Consider the following 17,746-nt stretch of genomic DNA (forward strand, 5'->3'; position numbering starts at 1 on the left):
TGTTTTATAGTATCTCTTTATTTCTCTTTTCCGCATACAGACAACTGGGGCTTGACTTAGTTCCAAGAAAAGAATATGCTATGGTGGATCCTGAAGAGATCAGCATTACGGAGCTCTACAGGCTGGTATGTGAATTTAATACTCTGTCCTTGTGCTGACAGATTACGTGCTGAGGTTTTCATGATAACTTTCTTCTACTTAATGAAAAGTACTTTTTTGCTCAAATAACTGGAATTTGCTAATGCAGTGGGTTTTACTACGATGAAAGAAGATTTATTTTTAATATTTTTTTTCATCTCCTCCTCTGCATGGGATGCTTTGATTTTATATTGTCTGTCTGCACACATGTACATTCCACATGTTATTTACTGTCAGCTTTGTTTTCTGATATATCATTAAATTTATGAGTTCTAATATGAATTTAATCATCAATAAAAGCTTATGAGACTCTTCATCATTAGTGCTTTAACTGGCCCATGAGTCCCATTAGATAACATTAGTGGAAATAAAATAACATACTTGTGGTACAGGTATTGTCATGATTAATCACATTGGCTTGTTGATCTCTTCTAATACATTAATGTTAATAGCAGCTGAGCTACATAGAAAAGCTCTCCTTTGGGCATGAAAGCCTATCTTGGTTTCCTAAAAAGAGTACTGGTATTTCTTATTCTGATGTTATATCAAATGAGGTCTAAGAAAGCATTCCAATTCATTTCCACAGGCCTTGGCTCATAGTATTATCGCAGTTACAGTAATAGAGTTCTGAGCCTTACTTGCTTAAGACTAAGCTTTTATTTAAATTAAATTTTATTTATGCTAAAGCATGTATTTAATGCAGAATATAGAACAGAGGGAAATTATGATAATTTGTTATGGAGCCGAAATTTTAATATGTTTAATAATTTTTAATGACTTATTTTGATAATGTATGCTGTAGAGTCAAATAGTAATTTATTCACTCTGGAACCAGTATACCTTTGGGCAGGTTCAAAGTCATATGTAATTTTGTGGAATTATATTGAAGCACTAAGTGACAAACATCGAGAAACCATTAATCATAAGAAGAAACGTACAGAGGAAGAGTAATCCAGAAAATTAATGATGAGACTCATGGAGTGCACTTTCAAAAATAAAGAGGAAAAAAAAGATCTAAAATAAGTTTGGTTTGAGGGCTCAGTAACTTACAAAGATTACTGTTTTAAAATTGGTTTTGATACGACATAAGAGAAAAACAGTATAACCTTAATTGGTGACTGAAATGGTAAAGTTATAAATTGTAAAGTCCAATCAAGAGAGCTTAGTAACTTTTACATAATGTTCTGCCAAAGATTAGAAAATACGGGAGTAATTTTTTCCATTTAAAAGTACTTCTATATAGTCTTTTGCCAAAGTGTTCCTTGTGTGTTTGATTAGTAGAGTATCAGATCATTAACTATTTAAACCTGCTATGAAATACAATGTTGTTACAGCGCAGACAGTTAGAATGGGATGGAATTCTTGGAGTAGAAAAAGCAAGCTTCTAGAAGTTACTGCCTTTCCAAGGGACAATTATGATGGAGTGTAATGTTGGGAAAGTGGCTTCCCTGCTTTCTCCTTCTCACATTAAGAAAAAAAAAAGAACAAAGCACTGTTACAAATTAATACTGAATTAAAAGCTTAAAAATTGGGAATAAGAAAGTAATCCAGTATTGTATTTTCTACCTTTTGTTTTGTTCTGAGATCTTTACATTTAATTCAAACTGACTGCTGAGTTTTTTGTGTTATGTTTAGATGGAGCATCGCCATCGAAAAAAAGACACGCCTGTACCAGCTAGCAGCCACCATCTTTTTGTTCAGATGAAGAGTCTAATGTGCTCCAATCTGGGAGAGGAACTGGAAGTAATCTTCTCACTCTTCGATAGTAAAGAAAATCGACCCATCAGGTAGCATATGATTTTTCAGTGGGTACTGATTTTACATTGTCAGTGTGCACTGTTTTGATCTTGGTTATAAATTCCACATTTAAAAACAAGCAAAAGATTTTTTTTGCTTTGTCTTGTAATCCAGTTCCTATACTTAATATTTGCCAGTATCATTTTGGATTTAAATAATATATTTTTCTCTGCCTTTTTTACTTATTTCAGTTTTTAGCTGGTTTTACTTGAGAGGGAACATATATACATCTGTGCATACAGACTGAGTATTAGTTTTGTGACTCAAAGCTTACTTTTTAGTATCTCTATTTTCCTTTCTCCTAATCAGTGCACATTAAAACTTGCAGCTGTTGCTTGCTCTGTAATATTTATAAGATGAATTCTCCTAGGTACCTCAAACCAGAGAGCTTAGTGAGTTATGAAATCGTTTTATAATAGGAGCCTGAGGTGCACACTCTTAATGAAGTAGTCAAACCCGATCTCACATCCATTTAGGGTTTGCTGGCTTTTTTTTCATTTGGGAACTGATCCTGTAACTATTCTTCTGCTTATCCTAGAGCTGAAATCCTTTTAACTTTTAAATGTCCAGTACTTATTTCTATTCCTAACATGTTTCTGGCCAAGAGAGAGGACCCGGGAATGAACAGGAACAGAATCATGATGCACTCAGCAGATATGATTTATAGGGGGAGAGCAGAGTTGGTGGAAGAGCCTTCTGAGTTCTGTATGAGAACTATGGCAGGAAGACTGAAGGAGCGATGCCACACTCATACTTGTACATTGGTGATGTAAGACTGGTGATGGAAGACTGGTCAGAAGGCTCTCATTGAGAATTTGCTGCTTGTCATTACTCAGTGTATTCTTTCTGTTTTCTCACTACAGAAAGTACAGGTACTAGAAGCAACATACCGCAGTCTAATTTAAGGGTAGCCGCTGGGGAAATGAAAGACTAGACTTAAAAACAAATTGCACTTTAGATAAGACAGAACACAAATGCACAAATAGAAATAAAACCTATTATAGTAAGCCTATTAATAGGCTAAGAAGTGTTATTCAGAATGTGTGCATAGCCATGACTGTGTACTAATTGTCTTTCTATACGTGTGGTAATAGGAATTTGGGGCGTTGCACATGCACATTAGACTGAATTTGACAAAATGATTTGTGTGCTTTGTAGTTGTGCAAAATAGCTACCCACTATTTGAAGGAAGTTTGTACTGAATAAATTGATTTTTATAGCTAATGAAATCTTTAAATTGTTAGAACGTTGGCTGCTTAATACTGACCTGGAATGCACTTTGGACATTAGTCACCAAAAACAGTTTACTGTCATTCCTGAGAGTTAAATGTGCATCAGGGCACATCTTTTGTGTTCATTTCAGTGAATGGCATAGCAGGTGATGGATTTAGATGAGAGCTTCAGACCTTGACAGAAAACAATTTGAGTGTTATGGATTGCTGAAAACAAGGTTATGGCAGTAGTGGTCGTATGAAAGCAGATGGATTGGATTTCACATTCACATGAAAGCACAAATTCTAGAGCTGTTTGTCACATGCTGGCTGTGATCTGACCTTTAGGTATTGATTCCTGACTCCAGTGTCCATTTGCAGCTGCTTTATTATGTGTGAACTTCCTCATCCCATTACTGACAAACCTTGAAGAAGTGTGTTGTCATGAATCCAAACTGCCTTCTAGAGCATGGGAGGAATGACAAGATGAACTTTGTGGAAGCAGCTTGTTACTATCTGTAAAACAAACACGCACACCTCCATACCTCTCACAAATTAAAAACCCAGGAAGCAAGAACCCCCTCAACAAACACGTTGAAAAAAATGAAAGCAAGGGAGTTTTCACAAGAATGTATTTAATTTCAAGATATATATGGATCATAGCACGAGTTGGAATGCAGATGTGTCCAAGCTGTGGTCTTTGTGGACTAGGTATGCAAGCAACATAACCATGTTGTCCAAGAGTTAAACCAAGGCTAGTTGGTCTTGCTGACATGGCTTTTGTGCTCTTGCTTAATATGTGCATGGCCGTAGTTTCCACACCTAATCTATATTTTGGTCAGTTGACTGCTTGTTAGAGCACATAAATTAAAGTCTTGTGTATGTGTACATAGCAGTATGATATTTCGTTCAATACAAATTGGCAGGATATTTCAGAGATCTTTATGCCCTTGTTAGTGCTGACACATGCATGCAATAGACCCTGAGGAGATGATGTGTGAGAAGAGACTGTGTGCGCAGTCATTGGATACTGAGCTTCACACCCTGCAATGAAGACAAGGCCTACTGGCAGTAATAGAGGTGTGAGCTGCAAAGTGTGATACCTGGATAGATGTAATCTTCTGCTAATTCTGGATGATATTAGCACGTCAAAAAGCTGTGTTTAGCATTACCTTAAGGTCTGTCACAGCCTACCTGGGTGATTTGTTTGTTGATTTCCTAAGTCATTGCTAAGGAGCCCACAAGAAAAAAGCAATAAAAATAGTAGGTGAAACTCTTGTTAACAGAACAGATAAAAAGTAAGAAACCATATATAGCAATTTATGTCCTGAAACAGAACGTTCGACAGATATTTGGTTCAAAATAAAAATATAAGAATATACATCACTTATAATGTATGTCTTCAATTTTGTGGTTACGGTATTAGAATGGGAGGCTTTCATTTCTTTGGGATTTTTTACTTTTTATGTAAATTTTAGTTTTGCAAGCTCTACGTGTGTACCAGGCTTTCCTCAGGTGGTGATCCTGCTTGTTTGAATGTGACAGTTGGAATGCATAATGTTGAGCACAGGCCCATAGGTAGAACTGCTCCAATAATGTGGCTTTGTGTAGATTTCAATCTGGTGTTCATTGTCCAGCTGATGTAAATATACATAAAATGGGTGATCTTTGTTGCCTCCTAAAGGAGTTCATGTGGAAAAAGTAAAAAGAGAACAGCTGAGATTTAATGATAGAATTTCTGTTCTGATACTTTTCTATCTTAAGACTACCTCAGCTTCTTATCAGATCAACCTGCAAGCATATGATCTCTGTATATACTTATTTCACTTTTTATTAACCCCAAGTTCATGCAATTGAAATAGCAGATTTAAAAGTGATTGGGGGACTAGAAGCAATATTGTCTGTGTTTTCTTGTTGATAGATTGAGTGTTTTTTCCCAAACCATTCTTTGTTTTACATTACCTGTTTCATACATTCAGTGAAGTTTATTGCACTGAAATTTTTTTTCAAGTATCGTCAGTAAAATGAATTGCAGTTGTAGGTACTGAGGTGAGGCAAGTATCTACAGAACAGTAATGCTTTAGGAAGTTTGAGTCTAGCAACTTTCCTAGTCCAGCTGCAGACTAATGCAAGAAAAAGCAGACTGGGTGTAGGATTCTCTGGTCTTAAACAATTAGCAACATTCAAGAAGGAATGCACTGCGTTCCGTCTCCAGAGAAGCAAACTCTACAATCTCTGTAGGCAGCCTATTCCAGTGCTCTGTCACCCTCACAGTCAAGAACTTTTTATCCTGTTCAGAGAATATACTTTATTGTGACATATATTAAGACATTATAAAATGATCTAAATCTATTTGTATACTGCTGCAGAATTTGTACAGAATATTTTCATTATATTTTGAGTGTTTAAAGATTTTTGATAAGAGGATGTAATTTGTTGACATGCATAGAACAATACGATCTTCTTATCTTTACAGAATTTACAGCTATTATTTTTTTTCTGATCAACTGTGCTGTGAAATCATTTGAAAGATTTTCATTTTCCTCTTCCTTTATTTTAAACCTATCTGAATTTATTAATAATGTGAATAATGTGCTGCTGTGGGAAGGTCTGTGCTTCAGGGAAGGAAAAAAATAAAAGGGAAGAGGAGGATACTCAATATAAGGAAGCTGTGGTTTAATAGCTGAGCTTCATATTGTAGTACAAGAAGAAGGCTGTCCTTAGGACATTGTAAAATTGTTGTTTTCTGAGACAGTAATAAGAACTCTCATACTTAGAATATTGTCACTGAACAATGATAAAAAATGAAAGTTTTTTTTTGTTGCTATAGTTATAGATTGTTGTTGTTGTTATAGTTATAGATTGTTTGATAAAAGCATACTATAGCAACTGTGTAAAACCAAGTTAGAAGCAGAAAGCCCGTTGTGTTAACAGGTCTTGCATTTGACATAGTGAGGTTAGAATTTTGTCTAATGATAAAATATAACATAGTGACATGTAAAAAGAATATTGTTGTATAAAGTAAAAGCAATTTAGATATAAAATGGAAAACTGCAATCCTGAATATCAGCACACAGCTTTTGTCTAATTCTCATGTCCCCTATGGTTTGCCACAGGAACTAAGTTCAGTATGTCTTCTTGGCAGGGCTGGATTCCTACACTGCAGTGTCAGCCACTGTTTTTCTTTGTAGAGACAACTAGATGAGGAAAAGGAGAATACTAGTGATTGCAATTCCCTTTATAAAATATTCTAAGGATGGTTGCTGTAGCTTAAGAGACAGTCCAGACTCCCTGAAAGTTAGGGTATGCAAATCTGAATATTTGAAGGCATAGCAAGAAACTGAGCATAGGCCTTTCTCTTCTTGAAGAATGTAACTTATTAATATGTTTTTCAACTACACCACAACTTTGCTGCTCTTAAAACACACAAACAAACAAACAAACAAGCAAAAACATCAAAAAGGGTTTCACCACTCCTCATATTTAAATTCAGTATATGCTCTTCGCCACTTTTTCTTTCTCTAATTGATTGTGTTTAATTAGAAAAGTGTATAATTTGTTACCACGTGGAAAGTCTGTAATTAGGGAGAAAAGTAAAAGAAAAAGGAAGATACTTCATAACATACGAATGTGGTTTAATATGGTTTAATAGCTGAGCTTGATATTAAATTGCAAGAATAAGGTTGTCCTTAGGCCATAGTAAAATTGTAGTTTTCTTGAGCAATATTAAGTACTGCCTTGATTAAAAGACATCTGATTCATGTTCTGGAATCTGTTCAGATGGAGGTATCTTATAGAGTAATGAACGAAACACCAAGGTTAAGACTTCTGCCAAAGCTTCACATTTCTTTTTTTGTTTAATTTTAGAAGGTTTCATGATGAATACATGGACTGTATGATTTGAAAACAGCTCTGAAGACATGTGACTTTAAGATCTTTGTTTGAATTATATATCTAGACTTCTGCTACGGTTAGTTTTAGTCAATGAAGCTTAGAAATGTTCAGCCAATAAAATGTTTGTATCTTCTCAGCTCTTTAGAATCCCCTGAAGTAATATTGAGCTGAATCCATCCTATTTCTTTCTTGCTTTCTATGTGGCTGCTTTAGGTCTCCACAGAGTTTGAGTCTTCAAAATCAGAAATAATTGTTGAAATCAAAAAGGACATGGATATTCAATATTACTTATCTGACTTCTTGCCATTAGCCTCTCACAGTGGAATCTATAAAGAGAAGTCCCCTGAATTTGCTCTTAAAATATTTGCAAAGAATTTTACAGTAGGGGGATCAAAAATTTGTGGTGCACATATGTACAAATTTAGAATTGTTGCTTCAGTGTATTTTGAAATTGTTTTCTTAATAATAATAATAAAAAGGATTATCCAAAGGACTCTTTTGTTATGTTTAAGGAATACTGTTCCGATAAAGTGATCTTCTGATTGTGTGTGACCTACAAGTGCATTCCTAGGCAAGTACCTGTTAAAATAAATAAGAAGCAGAAATTAAAATTGTGAAAACATTATCCTGCTTTTGGTAATGTATCTTAATATTTTAGTGCTTTGAATGAAAGGAAAATTAAGTAAATTTGTAACTACATTATATTGAAATAATTTTTCTTTTTAACAGCTCACAATCTTTCCTGTATGTACAAAGAGTTAGATAATAATAGCTTTTCAGGTGAGATGTGAGAAACTTTGATGTAGAAATTAGTGACTTGCCCAGAGAAGAAGTCAAGTAGTGATAAAGATTCAGTGATGCTAGGAGAGGCAAGGTCAATGTTTGACCTTCTGGCTTCCAGTCTAAGGACTTCTCTAGATGTGTAGCAGCTGTGATGATTTGCTTGCATCCACCTTAGCGTAATCAATGCACACTTTGGGCAACAGATTTTTTTCTGTTGAATTTAGGAAGCTAGAGATAAATGTTCTTTTGTGATCACTGCATTGCTGTTGGTAGGAATCTTAACGTTTGTTTGGGATGCTATGAGACACTTTTCTTCTTGAGGCTTCTTTTGTGGCTGGAAATTACTATTAAAAATTAATTTTTTAATTATATTGGTGTTTGCAAAAGCATCAATTCTGTTGCATTAATTATGTAGTAGTAAAATACAGGCTTATTTATGACTTTATTATTGCTAATAAACTGTTACAGTTAATATTACTGTGCAGAGTATTTCTATATTTATATAATTACACTGATTTTAATACATGCCTTCACACTTTAAAAAGCTATGTATCATCAAGAGCATTACTTCATGTGGAAGCTAGAAAACTGTAGAAGTTTTTTCTTGATAGGTATAAATCTGAGTGATGACATCTGTATGTGCTTGCTTCATTAAAACTACAAGTGTAATATTGTGCCTAGTTAGTACGTAGTAACTTATATTGACTCTGTGTATATGCATACATATATATATACATATTTTCTAGCTAAACTAACTGTAGGAATGATTTGTGTTATCCCTTAAATTCACAATAAGAAGGTGAAGTCAGCCCCTGATGACTTCCGGAGTTTTCTCTGATGTGTTCTTTTGTATCGTTTTGCTTTATGTTCTTCTTGCTTTGCAAATTTTCCTTCTTAGAATGGGAACAGTCCCTGCATGGTTCTTGGTCAATTTGTGAATGGCTCTACTTTAATGTGATGCAGCCATATGAATTGTCTCAGTAAAACTTTGTTTTATGCATTTCTGTGTCTTCTTACCTTATATTCTTCTCTTTTTATTTCTGTCCAAGTCAAAAGCCTCATTTGTTTGTTCTTCAACTTTTTATTCTTTAAAAAAGTGAAAAATTGTCTTGATTAAGCTTTAGTTTGTTGCACTAATTGCACTGAGAAAAGCTAAGACAATACCTAAATACCTAATACCTAAAGCAAAATTCTGAGCGTACATAGTTGTAGTATTAGTTTATATTTGGAAAATGTAAGTAGTCTGTGATCATATTTTCTCATTTTCTCCTGAGACTTTTCTGTCTTTCAGTTCAGTCCTGGATGCTGCTGAGCTTTTACCACATACTCGGAGGTGTACAGCATCATAGTCTGTTCGAAAGTACATTGTCTCAAGCATACTCAGTCTAGATCTGCCAAGAGTCCAGACAGTAGTTAATTAGCGTTGTTCTAAAATGCTTCTGTAAAATCTGTTCCTTGAATCTGGCGTGCTCAGCTAATGTTTGAGAAAAGCAAAATCCAAAGGGCTTATCAACTTAATACTGAGCTTTGATGGTTCGTTTCATGTCATCTAAATTTGCTGTAAGACTGTGATGTACAGGCAGTGGTGGCCAGTGGGAGTTGCAGAACAGCAGCGGATGCTCAGAGCCCAATGTTAACATCTGTAAATGTTCAGAGGATTTTAGTAAAGACAATCTATGAGGTTGTGTGATCTGAATGCCCAGCATTGGTGAGAGTCTGTCTTGCAGTTTAATGCAGGAGAAATCCAATTCACTAAAACTATTTTGGATTGTGAATCAAAACATGGATTGTGGAGACAACCAAGGGATTTTCTACAAAAGCAAAAATCTGATACAAACTAAGCTGATGATGTAGATCTTAAAATAGCATATGTAAGGTGCATATTACAGGATTATAGTTTGAACAGAGAAAATTCATGTAGAACATGGAGCAACTCAGCTTTTTACCTTGGGTGTTAGCCATTACAATTACATTACAAAGACATTTTCATAGTTAAATGGGATTTAGATGCTTGATTTCAGTTGATTTTAGTGTGAGGTGCGCTTACAGGAAAATACATAATTTAAACTCCTGGCACAAGATAGGATACTGTGGATCTCCAAAAGAAGACTGGAAATGTGTGTTTTCTAGAGCATTTCATAAGAGTTCAACAATCTTGTGTTCTTCATTAGCTAGTTTCTAAATCTGTTGTAATGTGTGATTATTTATGGGATTTAGGAAGCATTTGATATTTTTCTATTCTAAAGAAATAACTGGTAGCTTTTCTTCTGTAAATTCAGAGTGTGAAGATTCCCAACACTTAGAGTATCAAAGAATGTAGTGATGATTGTATGCTCTGTGGGTATCTTATTTTCTTACCAGCAAAAAAGTTTAGTAAATGAACCAGCAGTGAGGTTGCACGTACCAAGTCTATAGTGCATACTTATCAGATGACACAGATCACAGTTTGCACTGTTAGATTTTTGGAGAAATAAAGGGCATCCGGTCATAGTACATACTTTTCCCCTGGTTGTGCTCATATCATTTACAAAGTGCGGCAGTTTGTTGTGGAAGTGGTGATCTTAGTGTAACCAGAAGAACCTGGGCTCTGGACACTGGAGCTCTGAGACAAATCCTTCAATAAAAAGTATATATTGTTTTATTTATTGTTTTTGTTTGAAAGATCTCACCAGATTTTTTTCTCCCCAACTTTGTTGTTTTCAAGATTGTGTTTATTATTCACTGAGAGCCTAACTTTATTTTTTGCCACAGTTATGTTCTGATGCTACACATACACACACAAAAAAAGTTTAGCAAATGAATTTTCTAAAAAAAAAAAAAACTTTCCAAAAATCAGATATCTCAGTGTCCTCTGAAATACCTACCTTTCTGGTGTAGCTATTGTAAGACCATATTTCTGTTTGTTGTACCTCACTACCCAGAAGTCCTGTCTGTTTCTTTATTGAAATTTGGAAACACGGACAATTATCATCCTGAGGATGCACTGTGAAAAAGGGAATGGAGGGTGTTAAGCCAGTTACGTGCATATGTTCAGATAAGCGAGCTTTGTTCTTGTTATTGATGATATGTATGAGGATGCTGCTTCGTCTCCTGCCCAAAGTCCCAGTTGTTTTGCTGACCTTTACATTTATGTAGTGTTTGTGCCTCTGTGTGTTATGACAACATACTGCAGTAGAATGCTGACATTTTTTCCTTAAATCTGCAATGGCACACACGGTTCTTGTCTAGCTATATCTTCTCTAAGCCACTTTCTTAATGTTATCATTTTCTCCAAATAGCAATACTATTAATAGAGCAATTTTAAGGCAGCACTTTAGAAAGATGGAGTGTGTTAAGAATTTCCTTCACTGATATATCCTTTGTGTCTGTGTCAATATGATATGAATGTCTTATCACAAATGATTGATGCCTCTGGCCACATCTGTGGGAGAAGTGGAGATAAGCTGTCATGCTAATCCTCCTTTTTCTGTCACCTTGAACAACCTTGTTTGTTACTATCATATTGCCCTCAAATGAACGCAGATTCTTCATCAACACAAAGAGGAATAGACTGCCTATCCAAGGCAAATAAGAGTAACCTACACATTTTCTATTTGTAAGCTTTTGTTTATATATTTAAAGACTATGTAGACTATGCAGTATCAGAGATTAAGCAGATTACCCTTTGTTTGCTGTACTCTCAATCTTGACTTCTTACTGGCATTCATACACATCATTAACCTTTTAATGTATTTCTTCTTTCAGTCGTTTAATTACTTAAATCATTGTTATCACTTGCTGAAAACTGAAACCCATGGTTGATGGGTCAAAATATTTGCTGATTTGTGTTATAATCTACTTTTTGGTACTTCATTTTCCAGAGAAAAAGCCATGATGTCATTTTTTTTCCATTTAAGAAGGAAATGCTCTTTCCCCTACCCGCCCCTCCCATTGGCCCCTATTCTGTGGAAATATAAAAGAATTTTAGTGCAGGAAGAAAACGTTTAAAGAAGTTTTTTGCAACTTCCCCAAACATGAGAGTTGCTATCTTTTATGGCAGTTCAAATAAACCAACTTCTAACCATCCCTCTCACTACAAATTTACAGAATTGACTAGTGTTAATTGTTGACAGTCAGAGCAACAGCAAAAAAGAGAGGGCTTGAACACCTCTTCAGTCTAACTAATGATTTATTTCCATCTCCAAGAAGTCTGCCTGTTTTGAACCTGAGATGTATTTCTTCTTTGCAAGCTGAGATATCATTGTGGCCTCTGTTGAGCTAGAGCTCAAGGAGTCAGTATTTCTTTAAACACATAAATCAATGGGGTTACGCTTGAGTTTTAATATCCAGTTTACTCAGGATCAGTGCTCCAGACATCAGCACTCAAATAGCTAAATTCTTTCTTGCTTCTCAGCAATGTGGGACACTAAGCCATAAAGAAGATGGAAAAATATACTTGTGAAACAGTATGGTGTGTTATCTAACATGCTACAGTAGTTATTTAAAAAGCACAGGCGCATCCTTTGTGTGTGATCATCAATACATGAAGAATTTTTTGCATGTAGCTGGGGGAGCAGTTCACTAGCCATAGTGATTTAGAAATTCAGGGCAAAGAAAGATAAGTGGTGAAGTGTTGTAGTATGGCAGTTATAAGGTAGTTATTATCTAGCAGAGTTGAAAAGTTGAGAAGAATGTGTAAAGAGCTATATTTTCATAAAGAACCAAAGGACCCAGCTGCCTATTGGTGCTGCCTTTCTGATATTCCAGAGGTTCCAGTTCAGACCAACCTAGATGAATTTTAGCTTCTTTTTGGTTCTTTCCATAGTACTGTCATCATGCAAATGTTCCACATTAGGAATGTTATTTGAAATTTTTTGTTGTACATATTGTGTGCATCTACTGTTCTTTCCAGGTTCTTTCCAGACAGCCGATTCTTTATTTTATTCTCTGTAACTGTAGTGAAAAGAACAAATGAGGACTGGGGAATCAGTGAGACCTTTTAAAATTAAATTTGGAAAGCAGTTTAGATGGTGCGATATATTTCTAATGCAAAATCTGGAGAGAGAGTGTGCACACATTTATTTCTACATATGTGCATACATGCACATACATTAATTGATATTCAGATTTTCTGCTCCTGTACATATCTGGTTGTTTGATATTTAAATTCTGTGTTTCCGAATGTCATGAAAATTCAGAGGATTGATTAATAGAAGGAGAGATTCACTTCCACAGTTACCTAAAAGAACTAATGTCTTTTGGAGAAAAAACAGAATGTGTAAGATTGTGTTTTAATTGTCTCAGACTCACTTGCCTGCTCCCATAGCACAGAATTTCTTGGAAGGAATTATCTCTGACTAGAAAGGCACAATTCACACTGGACTTTGTTGTAGCTTTTCAGAAGCAGGATGTTTTTCAAGAAAAAAGCATGTAGTTGAGAGTGTGCTCAGTACAGTGCGTTCTAATACACTACACACAGTCTAGGTTCTCCTTGTAATCTGTCATTAAGAGATAGGCTATTCTGCCTTTCCCTCTTAGAATAGTATGCTTTAACATGTGTAACCTGCACTTAAGCAGTGTTCCTTGGAAGTTATTTTTTACTTGAATACCTCAACGTTATCTATGAATGATTTCTGTCTTGAAACAGCCTTGGATCCTGGGCAGGATTTAAGCTACAGGAGCTAGCAGCACTTCTGGTAGAGGAAGTGACTTACGGGAACTGGAAGAAATGAACTAGCTCAGGACTGTCTCCTTCACAATATTTCCACAACAACTTATTTTGCACTTTTACAGGACCGCAGCATAGTGGGGTCCAGTGTTGCTTTTAGTTTCCTGTGCAGCATGTGCAAGCATTTTAATCTCATGCAATACTTAAATTATACCATAGTGAATTACCCCAAATCAGTGCATGTATATCTGTACCTCGCAGAGGAGAGGTACAGATGCAGGAGAGATTATGCATCTTGGCTTTTTTGGCTATTTTGATGTTCTTCATTCTTGTTGAGTCACTTATTACTCTGTTTTGTTCCTCCTTAGAAACAAGGTGACAAAAGAGGAGCCTGGTTTTATTCTGCTCATTCAGGACTCGTAATTTTAGCACGAGGGTAGAAACTTAAAAATCATTTTTCAAGAGGGGCCATTACTCTGTTAACTGTTTCTTACACATTTGGAATAAAAATATCTAAATATCTCATAGAATGGTTAACAGTGGTGTGTACTTCATTGAATAAGGCGGCCATTTTTTTTCATTTTCATATTATCCTTTATATGACTGATGTACTCACTACTATTGGCTTTGTTTGTGACAGGGTACCTGGCAATTTACACATGTGGGCAAGACTGTATTTGATGTGATTGTAAGTGGAAGTACATATATGGTTATAAGAAGCAGCTTGAAGGAGAAACTTGAACTTCCAGAAACTTTAAAAGCTTCCCTTCCGAAACTGTGCAATATTCTTTCCAGTTATCCATTGTGAACAGAAAAATTCTGATGTGCAAGAATATATTCAGGCCTTTCTTGGCAGGGTAGTGAAGTAACAGAAGTCATAGGGCATCTCTTGATCCTAGAATGAGGAGACATTCTGGAATAGGAGTCATCAAGAGAAGATAAGCAAAGATGTTTCTTGGTTGCAGTCAGGTGGATTACTCCAATTTGGAAATGTAAAGGTTGTGTCTCAAGTGAATAACGCTCTTTGCCTGAGAGTACTGGATTAAACTCCCTGCTGTGGAGTTCCTAAACACGAGAAGGAAGAATGCTGAAATGCTGGCCTAGTCAGTTAGTTTGCCCAATTAGTTACATTTGTTGCATTTGTTTTACAGTGAAAAACAACTCCTAGGGTAGAGTAGAAACACACTGATGCTAACTAGTAGCTTGACATTTAAAGTCAATAATTAATACATTGGAACTAGAGTCTGTCAGTTGCCACGTTCATGCAGCTTGCCTCTCACAGTGAAACAAGGATTTCTTTTAATTCTTTGTCCTGAGTTCGCTTTTGACCTGAAAAGTCTGTTTGGGATTTAGAAACTCCACAGGAACATATCCTGACCAATGAGAAATTCCAAAATCGGTGGGTGTGTATCTTACAAAGATTTCTATGTCTCTGTCATGTTCCTCCATTGTACCACTTGGTATTTTGGGGGATGCCTTCTTTCCTTCTAACGGTCTGCTTGAGGGAAGGTAAAAGCATTGGATATTATTACCTGCATTATAGTAACCATTCCCCACAGATGGTATTCCAGTTAAGTTGAAAATTACTCCAATGTGTCTTATAGAAAGTAAGGTGACATTAACTTAGCATCTCGTGTGCATGGCACTCAGATATCAATAGCAAAAATATATCTTTCCTTTATAAGTCATTCTTTTGGTAGGTCAGTTTTATTTACTTGTCAACAGCAGCAATATAAGGAGATGTGATTTACGTTGCGGGCAGAATGTGTATAAAAGTAATATTTGGCACAGCTGTGTCCTCCAAACATTTTGGCCTTGGTGGTTTCTGTAATAAATGTCTGTTCTACAGATCTTTACTGCCACTCATTGCCAAGTGATCAGAAAGGTTAATCCTGGCTTTAAGACGTTCTATATGTTTTAATAGTACTTATTTTTATAGATCATTCCATTAATTTAACTTTATGCAGTACCTTGTAATTTGCTGTGATTAGTGAGAATTTTGATAAATTGCTATTTAAATTCAAACCATTCCTGATCTGTAAGAGAATAATAGCCTCTTGCTTCAGGGTAGTGTTCCAAGTGTTTTTTGAGGAGCTGGCATTTCATCAAGACCGTTTGCATTGGCCTGACTGCCCAGACTTTCCTCCTTAATGCTTATAAGGGAGCTTTTGTAACATTTTAACATTTGTAAGGGAGAATTTCCAGCAGAGAAACTACATTTGTGGATAACATTTCATAAGTGAGGTAGAATGGAGTAGGAATGAGTTGCCAAAGACAGGCATAAGTGTAGTCTAGCAAAAAAAAAAAAAAAAAAAAAAAAAAGATTTTGGAAGGCTTTCTTTGCTCATTTCTTTAAAGGTTTTGTATTTATGGGAAGACATAACTTGTTTCTTTCATTGTATTTTTAATATGCTCTTAAATCAAGAAATACAGATTAATTATTCCCGGTTGAAGTGTGTTAGATATTAGCAGTTTCATCACATAGCTCAGTTCCTCTTATGAAATTCCATTTTCAGTGAAATAAATGCTTCAAAGATTCTCTGATATCTTCTACTTGCCGTGACAGGAGTAATGTTGCTCACTTATATAGAGATTCTCTTGGATAGATGTACTCATTTTAAAGCAGATAAACTAACCCAAGAGAAACCTTTGATCTGGAGTAGGTCTCTCTTGGGCATTAACAAATAACCCTCATACTGATTGCAATATAAAAACTGAAAAGCAACAGGAGAAATTATTGTTTTTAATTGCTGTGATGAAAACACTGCAAGGGGTGACCTCTTCTGTAGCTGGCGTTTTACCATTTGGAGCTTAAATGATAGGTTATTGTTTGAAAATGAGTGAAGTTTTAGAGTAGAGGTGCACCACACGTGATGTATTTGTGACAAGTTTAAGTAATCATCAGATATGTTTAACAGCAGAGGTATTCTGATGGGCTTACAGATTATTTTAGCGAGAACTTGTTGTCCTGGGTACTGACAAAAGGCAGAGACATCACAAGACAGCACAGCGTGGCTGTTTATAAGCCCTCAAATGAAGATGAGTACACAGGAGCTTTGGACTTTTGGAGGGAGTGGGATATTCTTAAATTCTTTCACCTTCACCAATCCCTCTTGCTCTCTTCAAGTTGCATTTCCATCTTTGGGGTAAAAATACAGCAAATCTGCTTGTATCCATGCTGTTACCTCAGCCAGCTACTGGGATAATGATCAAGTCTGTAATTCAGCTTAAAGGATCTGTAGGTCTGTGTGCCGATAATGCTGTGCTGCAAAATGTTTATCACTGGTGGCAGACTAAGCTCACCATTACTCCGGCTTCTGGCTTGCGTTCTGTTTTCAGTTGTAAATACGTGATGAGAGATCCCATTGTGCTTTTTGCCTTTTAAAAACACATTGTCTTCCTCTCTCTCTTGGTACGTCACAAAAATAAATAAATAAATTGTCATTTTCCAATGTGACTTGTTAATCTTTTCAGGAAATGTGTAATACCACCTTTTAGTTAACTATACAGTTGCAAATATACATAGAGTATAATACAATATAGAGTGTGTTGGCAAAAACTGATTTTTTAAGGCTGTCTTCTGTTAGTAAAAAGATGGAAGATGGAGCTTGATTTATATTTACCAGATTTTCTTTTCCACCAGTCTCCTCTCCAATCTCCCTTTATTCTCTCATTTTTCCTTCCTTTCTCGTTAACTCCTAACATAGGGAAAATTTGACTCCTCAGCATAAAGCTGGCGTTCAAAATATTTGTTGTTCTTCCCACATGTCAGCACATCTAGATGTGATGATAAGCTTCAATATAGCATCATAATATTGGTGTGGTGATTTATTTTAGTTTGTGCTAGTGCTTTTATCTGAAATTGGCTGAAATCTTTTTTTCTGATACTCATTCTTCCTTTCTCTCTTTGCTCATTGCTACTTCTTTTTCAGCCTGAAATTGGAGTACGGTTTTCACAAAAGTATGTAAAAGAGTTAAAGTACGGGGACTGACTTACTGTGGAACAGCTTGTACTGCAAAGTCATGTTGGCACATCTACCATTCAGTTGTCTGTAGTTAATATACTTTTAAGGTTTTTTTGTCTATTTACTTCAGTAACTTGTGGCTTGTTGTACCACTTTCCTCTGCATTTCACCCCTAAGCAAAAGGGCAACCTTCTGTGCCTGATTGTGGTTTTATGATGTCAATGATCCTTTAGCTGTACACTCAGTAGATCCATATTGTAGTTCTTAGTGAGCATCCCCTAATGGTGTTCTGGAATTTGGTAGACCCAAGC

At 35.7% G+C, this 17,746-nt stretch overlaps 1 protein-coding gene across 6 annotated transcripts in view; it reads left to right on the forward strand.

Moving 5' to 3' along the window:
• DOCK4 (dedicator of cytokinesis 4) overlaps positions 1-17,746 on the forward strand; it is a 246,908-nt gene that overhangs the window by 94,220 nt on the left and 134,942 nt on the right. For all 6 annotated transcript variants that reach the window (XM_040651775.2, XM_004937544.4, XM_004937546.5 and 3 more), the window contains exons 7-8: positions 41-125; positions 1,774-1,925. In XM_040651775.2, coding sequence (XP_040507709.1) covers positions 41-125; positions 1,774-1,925 — 237 coding nt within the window. The remainder of the gene's footprint in view (positions 1-40; positions 126-1,773; positions 1,926-17,746) is intronic.

This window comes from Gallus gallus, chromosome 1 (genome assembly GCF_016699485.2).
Source record: "Gallus gallus isolate bGalGal1 chromosome 1, bGalGal1.mat.broiler.GRCg7b, whole genome shotgun sequence".
Lineage (NCBI taxonomy): Eukaryota > Metazoa > Chordata > Aves > Galliformes > Phasianidae > Gallus > Gallus gallus.